We start from the raw sequence: 17500 nt of genomic DNA on the forward strand, positions 1-17500 counted from the left end.
ATTAATTGTATAAATTTGTAAAGGTGTATGATAACTCACTAAACAAACTAACTTTACTAATAAAACTAACCCCATTTACAGGAATAAGTACTTGTAAGTCAAATGTAAAAAGTGTAAATAAAAAATAACTCGACACTGGCTATAACACCCAAGATGGGTGAAAGCCATTAAAAAGAAGAAGAAGAAGAATAAGATGAAACGCGTCACATATTATCATATATTTGTAAATAAAAGTAGAATTAAATTTAATAACCGTGTTTAATTAAGGATATATTACCCTTCAACTATCCGTGAGTATTTTAACACGTTCAATATATCGTGAACAATAAAAAAATACTGACAGTTTTTAAAGCGTTTAAACTCTATTAAAAATGCAAAATAATATAAAAATCGTCAATTTTCAGTTGTGCATGTTTTCGGAATGCCCAGAAAATGTACTACAATATATCCCAGCAAAAGCGGCATATTTTTGATTTAATATTTACCCGCTACAGAGCAGAAAGTGTTGTTTTTGCATTTTGAAGAAAAGGTTTTATTGAAATTTTTTCAAAAGGAGAAAAAACCTTCAGGCTTTTTTCCTAAAAAGATGTGTTGCACAGTAAAAAGATCAATCAGTGGCTTGATATTTATTTTTAATACATTGTATTATATTTTTAAACTTAAAAAACATTCTCCTGAAAAATCTAGTTTTTTGATTTATGACGTTGAAAGGAGTGAGCGATATGTCTGCATCAGTTGATAAGATGAATATTTTTTCCAGCTCTCTGATCTTAACAGAAATAGCAGTTCCGCAATGAATTTCGGAGAAAATGGGCGAAGAGGCAAGTCCAGTCGGGCCAACATTCGTCCACCAACTTGCGAATGTGGAAATACGGTAACTATGATACGATTACAATGCCAGTTCGCTAATCCGAATGCTCCGTAATCCGAACGATACCAGTTCAGAAAATTCCACTTTCTGAAGGCTTGAAAGCTTTCAACATAGCCATAAACAAGGCTGAAGAAGTCGTCCAAAACAGAGGAATTTATGGTTTTGAGACAGAAGCATGATTTGGCCCTTGAACAACAGTTAAGTTTGTTGGTTAAAAAAAAATTCAAGCTAAAATTAAAAATGTTAAATTTTAAAATTATTCATTCAGTACTTTAATAAAATACAAAGCATCTTCATTAACCGAAATTTACTTTTTTTCTATCCTTTTTTTAAAACACTCATTTATCTGAACGACCTACTGCTTGATTTACGTTCAGATTCGAGCTGGCATTGTACTTGATTTTAACATCATGTGATCTTGAAAAATATTTTTTTTATAAAGTCAGATGAAAAATAATATTTTTACACTTATAAAAAACGTATTAAAACAATTCCACAGAATCACAAATCATGTTTCAACTGAAATAAATAATGATAAACTGTAAAACCCATGAAAAAAATAATCTATTTGATAATTTTTTATTTTATTTATATTGGTTTCAAATCAATGTTCTGTCTGTCAATGTGCCAAATATTATGTATTCCATACTGTTCAATTTCATTTAAACAAATATATGTATATGTATATATATATATATATATATATATATATATATATATATATATATATATATATATATATATATATATATATATATATATATATATATATATATATATATATATATATATATATATATATATATATATATATATATATATATATATATATATATATATATGTATATATATATATATGTATATGTATATATAAGTATATATATATATATATATATATATATATATATATATATATATATATATATATATATATATATATATATATATATATATATATATATATATATATATATATATATATATATATATTTATATATATATATATATATATATATATATTTATATTTATAAATATATATATATATATATATATAAATATAAATAAATATAAACTAACTAACTAACTAACCATCACGCCGCTTCGTAGGCAGAGAGAATAGAGCGTCACACCACTCTGTCCTTGCAAACATTCTTCGCCTCTTCCACGTTCATGCATCTCCTCATACATACCCGCCGATACGATATATATATATATATATATATATATATATATATATATATATATATATATATATATATATATATATATATATATATATATATATATATTATATATATATATATATATATATATATATATATATATATATATATATATATATATATATATATATATATATATATATATACATATATATATATATATATATATATATATATATATATATATATATATATATATATAATATATATATATATAAATATAAATAAATATTACAACATATAAAATTTATGAAAAATATTAGAATTTACTAGACATTTATACTTTTACAAGATCTTAATACTAGTTACGCTGTTTCCCTAAAAAAAGAGACTAAGCTCTTGTGCTTGGAGAGGGACTTACACTCATTGTCATGAAATAAAGTATTTTTGTATATATATTTTTGTATCTGATGGTGAAAATCTTTTCGACTTGTTCAGTAGTCATGATTATTTTCAGAGTCACGTTTTGGATCTTGGCGCAGATCGTTTTCCGAGGTACTACAAAAATCTGGCCTGTGTTCCCAACTCGTGCTCCATTTTCCCTTACATGTGCAAGAGTAAGGTGTATTATGTAAGTTTGATTAATCCTAGAATAAAAATATATGGGATCACGTTTAATTAAAACGTTTCTGAAATCACTCACTCCTTTCAACATATATCAAAAATCGTAAATTTTCAGTTATGCATGTTTTCGGAATGCCCATAAAATGTACTACATCCCAGCAAAAGCGGCATATTTTAAACTTAATATTTACCCGCTACAGGGCAAAAAGTGTTGTTTTTTGCATTTTGAAGAAACGGTATTGTTTAATTATTTTTAAAAATATTTTTCTAAATATTTTACAAATGGAGAAAAAACATTCAGGTTTTACCTAAAAAGATCTGTTGCTCAGTAAAATGTTCAATAAGTGACTTGATATTTATTTTTAATACATTGTATTTTATTTTTAAACTTAAAAAACATTCTCCTGAAAAATCAAGTTTTTTGATATATGACGTTGTTGTAAGGAGTGAGCGATATGTCAACATACATAGGTGAAGAAGGATATAAGATTCAGCTGCGCACAACGACAGTACGGCTATCCAAACTTAAAACACAAAAAGAGAATTTTTTTGTGGTACACTTTTTTGTATTTTTGGATTAAGTAGAATCTACTAATTTTTTGACTGTAATATTTATTTAATATTCCCCTGGACTGGTACCTGAAGCGGAGGGCTGATCACCTTTCCTTCATGTGTAAACGATCAAGGTAACACTGCGTTCATATGACGCAGTGCCCTATGCACTATTGGGTGCGGATAGTGGTTTTATTTTTACTTAGTCCAAAAAAGCAAAAAAAAACGTACTTAAAAAAAAAATCCAGTACTGTGTTTTGAGTATGGAGCTGAGTAGGTACCCATTGTTTTAAACCCCTTAAATAAACGATCTCTACCAGTCGAAGCCAGTCAATCCTGGTCCAAAGAATAAAAAATACATAACTGTGGTAAAAATTCTTTCAACAATGATTTCGCGTTGATTTAATATGTGTATTAATAAAATTACAATTTATTTTCTCTCATAGACAAATCCAAAATTTTGAAAAAAAAAATCAAATTTTATTTTTACATTTTTAACATCTTAGCATAGATGAAGAGGATGTGAATGTTTGGGTATTTACCGGGTTTATAACCTGTCATACGCTGGTTAAGTGATCACTTTACACACGTGTAACTTTCACCCTTCTACCCATGATTGACAACCACACTACTCAAATTTTTGATAAGATAACTCCTAGATCAATCACATGATTGTATATACATATGAGTTCACAACTGCCATCTATGTTAAATTGAGTACACTTTAATTTAGCATAGACCCCTTTATTTGTATGCGATATCCGAACCCCAGATTTTTTTCACATACTGAGATGTCAAAAATGTAAAAATATCTCTCAAGTGGAGGTATCCAGATTTGTTAAATTATTCATTACCTGTATTTGGACGCACTCAAAATGTTGTGAAAATTTTCAGTTAGATGTATGATATATTTGTTTCCAGATCTGGGTTCTGAAGCAGAAGAGTGCCGAAGACGTGTTCAACCCTCAAGCACCATCTCTTCCGCCACCCTTAAGAGCTTCATTCATCTTTGAAAAAGTGGGGATCAACGTTTCATGTGAATGCAGCGTCTGAAATTAAACATATGAGAAATTTTCTTACCCCGATGACCTCCGCTTGTATCCTGGAAAATCACGACGTTTTACGGAAAAATTAATAATAATTAATAAATGAAATTTAGTATTAGTTTAGGTGAGATGAGAATTTATGGAAAATTATCTCTCGAAATCACTTGCTCGAAATCCAGCTAATACCACAACATGAATTACTTACGAATACAACTCTTGACAATATTTTAGATTAGTTTAATTTATGGTTCTATGACTTCAATATCTTAAAAAATATTAAGTTGCAGACCCCCCTACATCACATTTCTTCTTCTGTGCGTGTCATGTCAGGTCCCTCTGACGTCGACTATCACTTGAGAGTAATTGTTCTTGTCTTGGGCAGCTCTAAACAGCGCCTCAACGGTCCTGATCCCCATCCAATCTCGTATATTCCGGAGCCAGATCTGTCATCATATTTGACATATCATAAACAGATTTTGATTTTACGAATATTTAAAATACTTATAAACCCTGAAAATCTGAAAATATTGTCACAAATAAAGTAAATATTAATATATGAACATGGAAAAATAATACATGCATCGAATGAATTAATTTTAATTTAAGCTTTATTTGGTAAATACTACTATTCCTTAAAATCTATTGTGACACGTGTTTTGATGCATTCCACACTATTTTCAAACACCGTATGTGATAAGTCTAACATCCTATACATTTTGCCTTTTTAAACCTACTGACTTTAATAATTTCAAATCTTTTAATGAAATTATTCAAGTCAGTACATTTAAAAAAGTCAAAACGTATAGGAAGTTAGACTTAGTTTCGCTTACGGTATTTGAAAATCATGCGGAATGAATAAAAAAAATGTCACAATAGATTTAAAGAAATGTTGGTATTTACCAAGTAAAATTTTAATATTACATCGATCACAAAGCTTACTACCGAATCAATTAATAATGAAGTCATAGTATCAAAATTGCAGAAACACATCAAACGGAATCGATTATACACCACATTTGTGAATTTCAGGAGTTTGCCCTAGTTTTTCCTTGTAGCTAGAATGGTAAAGGAAGAGATTTTTTTTTAATAACACCCAGAGTCTAGGCTAGACCATGGGTAGGCAATACTTATTGAATTTTTTATTCTTCTTCTTCCTTTTCTCGATCCTAAGGATCTGTTTGTGCCTCCGCTTGTAGCTCTTGGGATGTTGACTCCCAGCTGTCTTTCCACCTTTTTGAAGGTCTGCCTGGGGGTCTGCGTTCTTCAGGGATTCTTTGAAGGGCGATACGTGGAAGTCTGTCATCTGACATTCTGTTTACATGATCATTCCAGAATCACGTCTCTATTGTTATCATCTTTTAAATTTTTAATAAAAGACACAAAGTCATACTCATTGTAGCAATAATTACTAATTTGGTAGCATCCACCTCTTTTGACAATTTTGTATTTCTGAAATGCATAACCTAGATAAATAATTACAATAAATGTTGTGAAGCAAGAAAAAAATTGTTTTATTTTTAAATTAAAAACTATATTCATTACTACCTATACCAAGCCAGGCGTTGCTGTGGCTCAGTCTGATGAAATGTAAAAAAAAAGAAAATATAAAGCATACATTTTCAATATGTTTAATTACATAATGGTTGTGAAAAACTTTTTAAAAATCTACAAAACAATTATGCAATCGAAAACATTGAAAATGTCAAGTGACAGCAGATATCAAGAAGCACGCTGTCTGCCGTGAGCAATAGTATTGCGTTGGTTACTGTAACGTTCAACAGAGGACCCTAACATCGTATGTTTTACCTGTGGATTATTACATCTTTTACTCAACTCGATCATAGATGGCACTGATAAATCGTACATGAAAGAATGTGAATGAAATATTTTTTGATGCATAAACTGTATAATTCTTTAGTAAATACAATTAAATAAATAACACTGGTTAACAATGATCAGCACGCTCGGCTACCGTTCTGGAGGTCCCGGGTTCGATTCCCAAGGGGGGTAAAATAAATATAAGTGATTTTTTCACGGTAATATTTATTCAATATTACCCTGGACTGGTACCAGAAGCGGAGGGCTGATCACCTTTCTTTCACGTGTAAACGATCAAAATAACACCGCGTTTATATGACGCAGTGCCCTATGCACCATTGGGGTGCGGATAAGGGTTTTATTATTTATTAACAATGATTTTGTGACTGATATTTTGATTACTGATTTGGACTAAGTTAATCGTTTTTATTTAACGTCTATTTGGTGACAAGTTTGTATCACGTCAAGTTTTAATGTTGCATTCATATTATTCTTTGTACGGATCCCATACGTTGAAACCGCAATAGTGGTTGGTATAAAGACATGTTTTAGTCTAAGGTCTAAGGGATTAAAAAAAAGTATTGATAATTATGGAGTAACATTAGAAATAAATTCACTTATTGATATTGAATACGATAGCATTATATATTTATATATAATTTATATTTTTACATAAATAATTAATAAACAAACTTTAGTCAATATCAGAACTAAAAAATCTGACGTGCTACATTTTTTTGCTTTCGTTTTTGAATTCAGCTTTGCAAAATGCATAAAGATCAGGTAGTTTATAAATTGTATATTATTGGCCAGTGTAATTAGTCTAGACAATCTATGTTCTATTGTAATTTTTTTTATGTAAAAAGAGAAATATACGTGTTTTTATTATTTGCAAAAATACGTCAATTTCATAACATTTCTGTGAGCCTAAGCGGATCATTAATAAAATAAGTATCAAATTGTAGTAGAAAGATTAAAAAAAATTTAAAGTGATTTTAAAACGAAGTTACATTTTTATTACAAAATGGATAATCACAAAATTAGGGCTTCAAAAATAAATAATATAATAAAATATCTAAAGTGATTTTAAAACAATGTTAAATTTTAATTATAAAATGGAAAATCACAAAATTAGTGCTTCAAATATGAATTATATAATAAAATATCTAAAGTGATTTTAAAACAATGTTAAATTTTAATTATAAAATGGAAAATCACAAAGTTTGTGCTTTACATTTAAATTATATAATAAAATATCTAAAGTGATTTTAAAACAATGTTAAATTTTAATTATAAAATGGAAAATCACAAAATTAGTGCTTCAAATATGAATTATATAATAAAATATTTAAATTGATTTTAAAACAATGTAACATTTTTACTATAAAATGGAAAATCACAATGTTAGTGCTTCAAATATGAAATATATAATAAAATATCTAAAGTGGTTTTAAAACAATGTTACATTTTAATTATAAAATGGAGAATCACAAAATTAGTGCTTCAAATATGAATAATATAATAAAATATCTAAAGTGATTTTAAAACAATGTTACATTTTAATTATAAAATGGAAAATCACAAAGTTAGTGCTTCAAATATAAATTATAAATGAAATGTTTTTTTTTTTGTAAATAATAAAAGCACAAATGTTTCTCTTTAAAAAAAAAAATAATAATAAATAAAGTCTTGACCAACTCAACAATATCTTTGTTGGTTTTTTTGTTACAGCTTCAATTGCTATAATTCGTAGATCACTAGCGATTATTTAATAAAGCCGCTATATTCCACGAAGGACAATTTGCGGCTGCAGGACTCGGTGCATACTAGAGTGACATTCGATGAGTATCACCTTCACGACGAAGGCCAAAGTCAATATGATAACGATTTTATTCACCAATGTCGTAACGAGTCGCATTCATCAGCTGTGTCAGTAATACCAATAAAAACTATTGAGGTGTAATGAACAAAACGCTTGGATCCGGCTGCAAAATAAAGTATGTTATAAATAATGACATGTGGACCCGATAACCATCAGTAAAGTGATCACTTAAACCAGCCTGTAAGCACTATAAATGCCCAGACTTCCATATTCTTCATAACCTATGTCGAGATGTCAAAAATAATGTAAAAATTTGCTCCCAATCGGAGTTAATCCAGATTTGTGAATAAGTATTTGGACACACTCAAAATGTTGTAAATAACGTTAAATTTAAGCTACATAAATTTTTTAAATTTTATTTTCTAGCGTTTCTCAATTATGTGAATATAATTCAGGATTCGGACCTCACATAAAAATGTGAAAAGAGTTTCTGCTAAATAAGAACTTTCATTATCTCACCATAGATGTCCATAGTGACTCTCGCACACTGTATTTCGAGTTTGATCAATATATCTAAAAGTTTCGAGAATTTAAGTAGTATGGTTGTCAATCGTGGGTACAATTGGTGAATGTTACACGTGTGTAAAGTGATCACTTAAACTAGCGTATGACGGTCGTCAGCCCTGTAAATGCCCAGACTTCTATATTCTTCTTCATCTATATTGAGATGTCAACAAAATAATTTAAAAATAACTCCTACTTGGAGATAATCCAGATTTGTGAACAAGGATTTGTACACACTTAGTATCCTGTATTTTTTTTTACTAAGTTTGCAATAAGAAGACGAACTAGTCGTACGAGGGCTATTCAATTAATACGTAGACTGACGTCATGCAACAAAATGTACTTTATTTAGAAGCTAATGAAACAACAATGCTCCAGCCCATACAGATTTCAGAACTCGTGAGTTTCAGGCCAAACACTCGATCACTCTTCTTCCCCACCCACCCTACTCACCTGATCTTGCTCCTTCTGACTTATCTTGTTCTCCAAACTCAAAAGATCTTCGAAAGGAAGGTTTGAGACGATTCCTGAAATTAAGGCAAATGCGACGAAAGAGCTGAAGGACATCACAAAGGAAGCGTTCCAGGACTATTTCCAAAAGTGGAAATACCGTTGGGATAAGTGTGCGCTGGGGAGGTAACTACTATGAAGGGGACTCAGACACGTAACTTCAAATTAAAGCACATTTTGTTTTGTGATATCTGTCTATGTATTAATCGAAGAGGTTAAGTATTATATATTCAAGTAATCATTCCGAGTCTACTATTTTGTCCTTTGCTTAGATCACAGTATTAAAGATAACAAGAACTTTCTAATAATGTATCATTTCATATATTAAAAGCCTTTCTATGTCTCGTGAATACTTTGCTCGGATATTATATTATTTTCATTGCAAACTAAAAAGAATATTTAATGCAGTACCTACTGTTTGCGTATATTTTTAAGGTACATATTTGATCAACAGTGTTCATTAACATAGCCGGATCTAACAAGGGGATTAAAATACCCCACACATAAAATATAATTCTATAATTTTAGTATTGGTAGAGTTTCTTACTTCATATTTATGTAATCTTAAAAATAATATAAACATATAAAAATTCCCCAATTTTATTTTTAAAAAATCATATCGTTACATGTTTCAATACATTGTTTTTGATAAAAAGCACAATCAATCGGTGCCAAGAGATCTACGTACTTATAAATCAGCACGTATTTTTTTGTCTGCTAGCGATATGTTATTTATTTCACTCTAATAAATGTGGTACTACCATAACGAGAGAGCGAAATAGCAAAACTACTCGGCTTTCGTTTGATCTAGTGTCTCACTAGCCACACTCAGTCGGCGCTTGACGGCACGTTAGCACGGACGTGGTATCCCTATGAGCTGTGTAATAGAATTTTCATACACATGGGGTCTTTTGGTACCCCGCTTGGATACCAAAAGAAACGAGTAAGTTTTTGGATGATCACAAAGGAACAGGTTAATGATATATATAATGATATATCGTTTACATGAGTTTGATACACTTAACTTAGGAATTACAATGTCTTATAAAAGGCAGATCGTGTATTTTATTTGATGTATTTCCCTCTCTATCTCTCTATCTCTATCTGACATTACAGACGACAAAATGGAAATCGTATCTCGAATAAGAAAGAGGTTTTTAAAAGATGAAGACGTGACAACTTGGAAATATTATAAAGAACCCTGGAACACTTTACTCACATTTGCGGGATATGGTATCATAGATCCTGCCTATGAGTCATCCAAAAGAAGATATGTGGGATATATGAATATAGCATGGTTGATTTACTACAGCATCAGCGGAGTCACGTTTTTTGCGACAAGCGAATGGGATCTGCAGTTGTATAGTGAAATCTTCATGATAATCGTCGTATCAGGAATACTGACTGTACAAATGATAACTGTGATATCTAACAAAGTTTCTCTACGAAAGTTGATGGGAGATATTGAAGATGATTGGAGAGATGCCATTGATCCTGCGGAAAAGGAAATATTGATGAATAAGGCTAAAGAAGGATATCTGGGTTTATTGAGCGTATTTACGTTGGTTTCTTCAACAGTTGTGTGTTTCATCATAAATGCAGGAGCCCGTTACAAAGACAAGGCCCTTCCAGCTTCATTTACGCTGCTGGGTTTCAAAAACCTGGACTTCCCCTCCTATCAAATAAACTTTATTCTTCACTCATACGTCATGTCTCTAGCTATTTTTTGCCTAACACCGTTTCTGGGATACTTTGTAGCTCTGGTCCTGCAGATGGTCGGCCAATTGGAGATTATCACTCACAGAATTAGAAAAATTGGCAAAGAGGTGGTTCGTGATGATGATATTGACGCAGTTTTGAGATATTCGTACGATGGCCATCTGAGTATAATCGAGTAAGTATTACATATTCAAATATTCCATTAAAAAAAATACATTTCATATATTTAGGTCACAGTAGACCTAATATGGTTTTGAGATATTCGTACAATGGCCATCTGAGTATAATCGAGTAAGTATTACATATTCAATGATTCCATTAAAAAAAATACATTTCATACATTTAGTTCACAATAGACCTAATATGGTTTTGAGATATTTGTACAATGGCCATCTGAGCATAATTAAGTAAGTATTACATATTCAAATATTCCAATAAAAAAATACATTTCATACATTTAGTTCACAATAGACCTAATATGGTTTTGAGATATTTGTACAATGGCCATCTGAGCATAATTAAGTAAGTATTACATATTCAAATATTCCAATAAAAAAAATACATTTCATACATTTAGTTCACAATAGACCTAATATGGTTTTGAAATATTCGTACAATGGCCATCTGAGCATAATCGAGTGAGTATTACATATTCAAATATTCCAATAAAAAAAATACATTTCATACATTTTGGTCACAAAAGACCTAATATGGTCGCGGTGATATAATAGGTGCAAGATCCCTTGACCTAAAAAAAAATATTCAAATATTCCATTTTAAAAAAAATACATTACACACATAAGTCACATACATAATATTCCCGATGAGTAATTTCCTTATTCCTCATTTTGGGACATGGGATTAAGGTTAACAAGACTGAAACAAAAATAAGAAAGTAAAAAGAAAATATAAAAAAATAAACAAAACTAATGCAGGACAAAATTAAAAATTCAAAACAATTAACGGGTACGGTAAATAGGCATATAAAAATTAAAGTAAGAAGTATGTTTAAAAGAAACAAATGAGAAAATATAACTAATAAAGAACACGAATATATTTTTATAAAGTATTTTTTTAGTTCATTAATTTTGGATCCCTCACTGGGTTACGACTTCCACACACTCACGAATGACTTCATAATAACGTGAATAAAAATAACTTTTCAAATTAAAAGCAGCATAAAAAATATAAATCACATATTCAGACGTTTTTTAGTATCTAAAAGCAATCTGAGATTTGGATCTTGCATTCATCTACATAAAAGAATGTCTGCTAAATAAAAGCTTTCTCAATTCAACAAAGATGGTTATTGTGAATGTACTGTGTCATAAGATTAATGATATTTGAGTAGTTACAAAAATTTAGTAGTATGGTTGTCAACCATGGACAGAATGGTGAATATTGCAAGTGTGTAAAGCGCTCATTTAATTAGCCTATGACAGGTCATAAGCCCTGTAAATACCTAGACATGCATATTCTTCTTCGTCTACATTGAAATGTCAAAAAAAAAACTCATAATTGCACATGGCTGACCATTCGGCAGTTTCAGAATTGCAACCTGGCAACTATGAATATAGTAGAATTGCCAGAGTGGATAATTATTCGATTGAACGAAACTCTAAAAAATGTAAATAGAAACAGTTACGAAATACATTTTGGATTGATTTTAATTTTTAATTATTTAATTTTTTATGATTTGTAGAAGGGGAAAGGAAGTCAAAAGGATATTCGAATGGTTTCTTCTAGCCCAAGTATTTGTAAGCGGCTTGTGCATATCTTTGGCTATGTTTACTCTAATGATAGTAAGTAATTATTTAAAATTTAATTTACTTTTCAATTAGGTTTATAAAATTATTCCCAAGATAACTTTGATTTTTTTCGAAGCAGAAGAGCTTAGTCTCTTTATTGGAGAGAACAGCACAATTAATTTAAAGATTTTTGAAAGTTCAAATGTCTAGCACATTTATTAAATGAAAAACATCTTGTAACTATATTAAATAAAAAAAAATAAACTAACTAACTAACTAACCATCACGCCGCTTCCCCGCAGGGGTAGGCATAGAGAATAGAACGCCACACCACTCTGTCTTTGCAAACATTCTTCGCCTCTTCCACGTTCATGCATCTCCTCATACATACTCGCCGATTGTTACGACTCCTAACTTGACCACTTTCAAGTATTTGGCATACCTGATCGTGCCATGTTTTTCTCGGTCTTCCTCTGCTCTTTTTTCCACTTACGTTCACCTCATAATTTTTTTTTACCGTTCTTTCCTCACTCATTCATTCTACATGTCCAAACCATCTCAACACACCTTTCTTAATTTTATCGACAATGCTTATCTCAGCTTTGAATTCCTTCCTTATTTCACTATTCGCACATCTATCATACATCGTTTTGTCGCACATTCTTCTGAGAGATCGCATTTCGATTGCATTCAGTCTACTTTCATCCTTCTTTTGCCAACTCCATGTTTCACTTCCATACATTAGAGTTGGAACCAGGACTCCGTTGTGCACTGCCAGTTTAGCTTCCGCTGATAGGTTTTTATTTGCTATAACTGATTTCAGTGCTCCATTCACTTTGTTCCCAGCAAATAAAAAAATCCTGAATATAATTCTGGATTCGGACCTCACATCCAAATGAAAGAGTTTTAAAGAGCTTAATAAAAAGCTTCTCATATCTCTCATAGATGTCTCCAGTAAAATTCTAGTTGATTCAAACAGTTGTTATCTAAATAGATCATTATAATTACAAGTTCCAAGAATTTGAGTAGTGTGGTTGAAAATCATAGGTAGAATTGGCGAATGTTACACGTGTGTTAAGCGATTACTTGAACCAGCCTACGACGGCCGTAAGCCCTGTAAATGCCCAGACTTCCATATTCTTCTTCATCTATGCTGAAATGTCGAAAAACGTTTCACCGCTCATTCCACTGCATTCAGTCTACTTTCATCCTTCTTTTTCCAACGCCATGTTTCACATCAATACATTAGGGTTGGAACCAGGACTCCGAAACACTGCTCAACCCAATTAATTGCCTAAATGACATGCACGGAAATAAATTGGAGCTGATTGATGATAGCAGGGTCAAGTAACGTACCATTTTTAAATGTGCATTTAATGTTTGCAATTCAGACTTAATTGAAGATTATATGGACCGGGTCACCTCAGAGTAGCGATACGAAAATTTGGTTTCGGGTAAGGTCACCGCCGCGTATAGGTCAGGACGAATATTCTATTCAAAGGTGACCTATCAACTTCAGTCATAGACCAAGTAATACAAGTGTTGTGTAATCCTTGCATTTTTAGCAATTGTTTCCCTGTCCAAGCGGCCAGAATGGAATGAATTACCTCTCCTTGTAAAAAAATGCACTTTCTCTGATAACTTTTAAGAAACGTCTGAGACATTACTATCTATAGAGATAAAATAAGACTGCCATTGTTAAAAAAAACCGAGTCACAAAATTGTTTAATGTACAAGGGTTTAAAAATGTATGATGAAAACAGTCTGAAAGAATTTTAAAATTAATGTTTTATTTATTGTAAGTAGATGTAATATATATATATATATATATATATATATATATATATATATATATATATATATATATATATATATATATATATATATATATATATATATATATATGTTTATATATATATATATATATATATATATATATATATATATATATATATATATATATATATATATATATATATATATATATATATATATATATATATATATATATATATATATATATATATATATATATATATATATATATATATATATATATGTATATATATTTTTTTTTTCGGCATTCACTTTGTGGTAAGACATGATGAAATTGTAAAAGAAAAACACTTGTTCTTTACCACTTAAGTTTATTTTATTGTGACGACTATATTTATAATATAATACGTCTTTACGTAGTGTAATGGTAATCACGCAACAAATGTGATTATCTCGTAATTGGAGATAATCCAGATTTATTAATAAGTATTTGGACACACTCAAAATATTGCAAGAGTAAAATAATAATAAATAAATATCAAAAAGTCAGTTTTATTTTCCCATTCGTCATCATTCGGATGCAGTTTGCCGCCGTTATGCTGAGTACCTACTTATTATATTATTAACCTTCATAATGTTGGTTTTATTAAATTAATTTGACCCGCATGCATTCTGCAATCGCTCTCACGAGGATCATAAATGCATAAACGGTCTTTATTTACAATGCAGTCTGCAGGACGAAAGCACGGGACATAAATTGGATTGAATTTATTATATATGCTAGGGGTGGGCAAAGAGTCGACCGCGATCGATCGATCGATCTCGTAACCATTTCTATTCGCCTGCCCGATTTGTACTTGACTTCTTCAATAATTAGTCATGGAATAAAATTTATTCTAAAACATTTTGAACTTATCCAAATACTTCTTTACAAATCTGGATTTTCTCCAATTAGTAGTTATTTTTTTACATTATTTTTGAATCATCAAAATGATAAAGCAGAGTACAGCACTATTTAAATCTTCTTCATCTACAACATTTTGAGTGTGTCCAAATACTTGTTCACAAATCTGGATTATCTCCAATTAGTAGTTATTTTTTTACATTATTTTTGAAACATCAGTATGATAAAGCAGAGTACAGCACTATTTAAATTTTATTCATCTACAACATTTTGAGTGTGTCCAAATACTTGTTCACAAATCTGGATTACCTACAATTACAGGAGTTATTTTTCATATTATTTTATGACATATCATCAAAGATGAAGAAGAATATGGAAGTCTGGGCATTTACGGGGCTGACGACCGTCATAGGCTGGTTTAAGTGATCATTTTACACACGTGTAACATTCACCAATTCTACCTATTATTGACAACCACACTACTCAAATTCTAAGAAGTTCTATATATATGAACCAATTTTGAAACATTGTTCTTGAATCACTAGAAGTTCACTAGAGACATCTAGTGGTGAGATGAAAAGAAACTTTTTATTGAGCAGAAACTCTTTTATTCGTATGTGAGGTCCAAATCTATGTTGAAATGTCAAAAATGTAAAAAAATAACTTCTACGCGGAGATAATACAGATTTGTGAACGAGTATTTGGACACGTTCAAAATGTTGTTAATAAAATAATTAGTCAAATTACAGGCTACATAAAAAAATCATATTTTCAGAATGGTCTCAAAAGTAATATTTAATTTGGATAATTTGTATGGCGCCATTTTCCTCAAGTATGTGAATTGAATCCAGGATTCGGACCTTGCATACAAAAAATAATAAAAGCTTTCCATACAACATTTTGAGTGTGTCCAAATACTTGTTCACAAAATCTGGATTATCTCCAATTACAGGAGTTATTTTCATATTATTTTTTGACATCTCATCAAAGATGAAGAAGAATATGGAAGTCTGGGCATTTATTTGAAGTTCTGGTGATTCATGAACAAGGTTTCTAAATTGGTTCAAATATATAGAACTTCCAAGAATTTGAGTAGTGTGGTTGTCAATAATGGGTAGAATTGGTGAATGTTACACGTGTGTAAAGTGATCACTTAAACCAGCCTATGACGGTCGTAAGCCCCGTAAATGCCCAGACTTCCATATTCTTCTTCATCTTTGATGAGATGTCAAAAAATAATATGAAAGCTTTCCATATTGCAACATAGATTATAAAGATATACATATGTAGATATTCTCTCACATGAGCACACCGTTGTTTTCTTCGTTGCCTTCCCCACCTAACGACATCTTTGATTTCGCATATTACTCTTATCTCGGTGTTCCTCATTCTATCTCGTAGACTCTTGCCAGATATGCTCATTGTAGTCTTCATTTCTGACACTCTTAGTGCGTTTTTTGTTACTGCGGTGTCCGCTCTGCATTTGATCCCATATGTCATGATGGGTCGCACAATAGTTTTATGCATATATTTTCATTTTGCTGCCGATCTTCATGTCAGAAAATAATGATAATGTTTTAAATTAAACATATAAACTCTTTCACAATCCTAAATTTTCAGAACGATAATTTGTTGGAGTTGAATACTGTGAACATTTTCCTTGCTGCGTCCATTCTTCACCTCTTTACATTCTGCTGGTATGGGGAAGAGTTGACAATTGGGGTGAGTATAAATAATTTACCCTATATGGACGCATCATACATGCGTAAAACAAAATCATGTCTTTATCAAAGTCCGAAGAAAACGTGACATAATCAAGTTTAAGTTTTTTGTCTGTTAGACATATCCAAAGTTCGTTAAATAGAGAACTGTTATGTCGAGGTTTTACTGTACTTTAAAGTGGACAGTGCAGTGTAAGGATGAACACTGAAAACAGCTAATTTTCATATTGTTACTCGAATGTCAGAAGTCGAATGTGTGGCAAAACGATGTATGATGGATATTCGAATGGTGAAATGAGGAAGGAATGAAAGTTATCTTGATTGTTTCATTCATGAAGCTAAAGCTGATAAATACAGCGCTTCAGGTACCAATCTAGGGTTATATTAAATAAATATCTGAGTGAAAAATAATTATTTTGACCTCCTCTAAGAATCAAACCCGGGACGTCATGCCCCTAGACCCCAAAAAAGGATGCTAAAAATGTACGTGGACACGTCAGAATCGCTTACTGAATTGCATGTTTGCGAGTGCCCCCTTAAAGAAGATTACAGAGATTAGACGAAAATATGTTCATATCATATAATTATCACACATGAAAAAATCATTTTATATGTTGAAGTTTACTATACACTACCAGGAGCTCAGAAGGTTAAGAGTGGT

At 30.6% G+C, this 17500-nt stretch overlaps 2 protein-coding genes and 1 long non-coding RNA gene across 5 annotated transcripts in view; 2 read left to right on the top strand and 1 right to left on the bottom strand.

Annotated features, from left to right (window-relative positions):
• LOC148312973 (uncharacterized) overlaps positions 1-5763 on the top strand; it is a 10995-nt gene extending 5232 nt beyond the window's left edge. The window contains exons 4-6 of the mRNA XM_088270935.1: positions 761-874; positions 2553-2666; positions 4133-5763. Coding sequence (XP_088127061.1) covers positions 761-874; positions 2553-2666; positions 4133-4264 — 360 coding nt within the window. The 3' untranslated portion in view covers positions 4265-5763. The remainder of the gene's footprint in view (positions 1-760; positions 875-2552; positions 2667-4132) is intronic.
• LOC148312974 (uncharacterized) overlaps positions 4127-17500 on the bottom strand; it is a 30272-nt gene continuing 16898 nt past the window's right edge. Inside the window, exon 3 of one of the 3 annotated variants that reach the window (XM_088270963.1) lies at positions 4127-4260. In XM_088270963.1, the coding sequence (XP_088127089.1) occupies positions 4244-4260 (17 nt within the window). In that variant the 3' untranslated portion in view covers positions 4127-4243. Of the gene's footprint in view, positions 4261-7738; positions 8061-10900; positions 11439-17500 lie in introns of those variants that run through there. The other 2 variants (XM_088270957.1, XM_088270949.1) reach the window with 2 other exon arrangements.
• Positions 16641-17500, top strand: part of LOC148312975 (uncharacterized) — a 3780-nt gene continuing 2920 nt past the window's right edge. Inside the window, exon 1 of the long non-coding RNA XR_015838577.1 lies at positions 16641-16840. This is a non-coding gene — a long non-coding RNA (uncharacterized LOC148312975). The remainder of the gene's footprint in view (positions 16841-17500) is intronic.

The sequence above is a fragment of the Brachycentrus maculatus genome, unplaced genomic scaffold, assembly GCF_059751285.1.
Source record: "Brachycentrus maculatus isolate JH-2025_06_01 unplaced genomic scaffold, ASM5975128v1 h1tg000028l, whole genome shotgun sequence".
In the NCBI taxonomy this organism is placed as follows: Eukaryota; Metazoa; Arthropoda; class Insecta; order Trichoptera; family Brachycentridae; genus Brachycentrus; species Brachycentrus maculatus.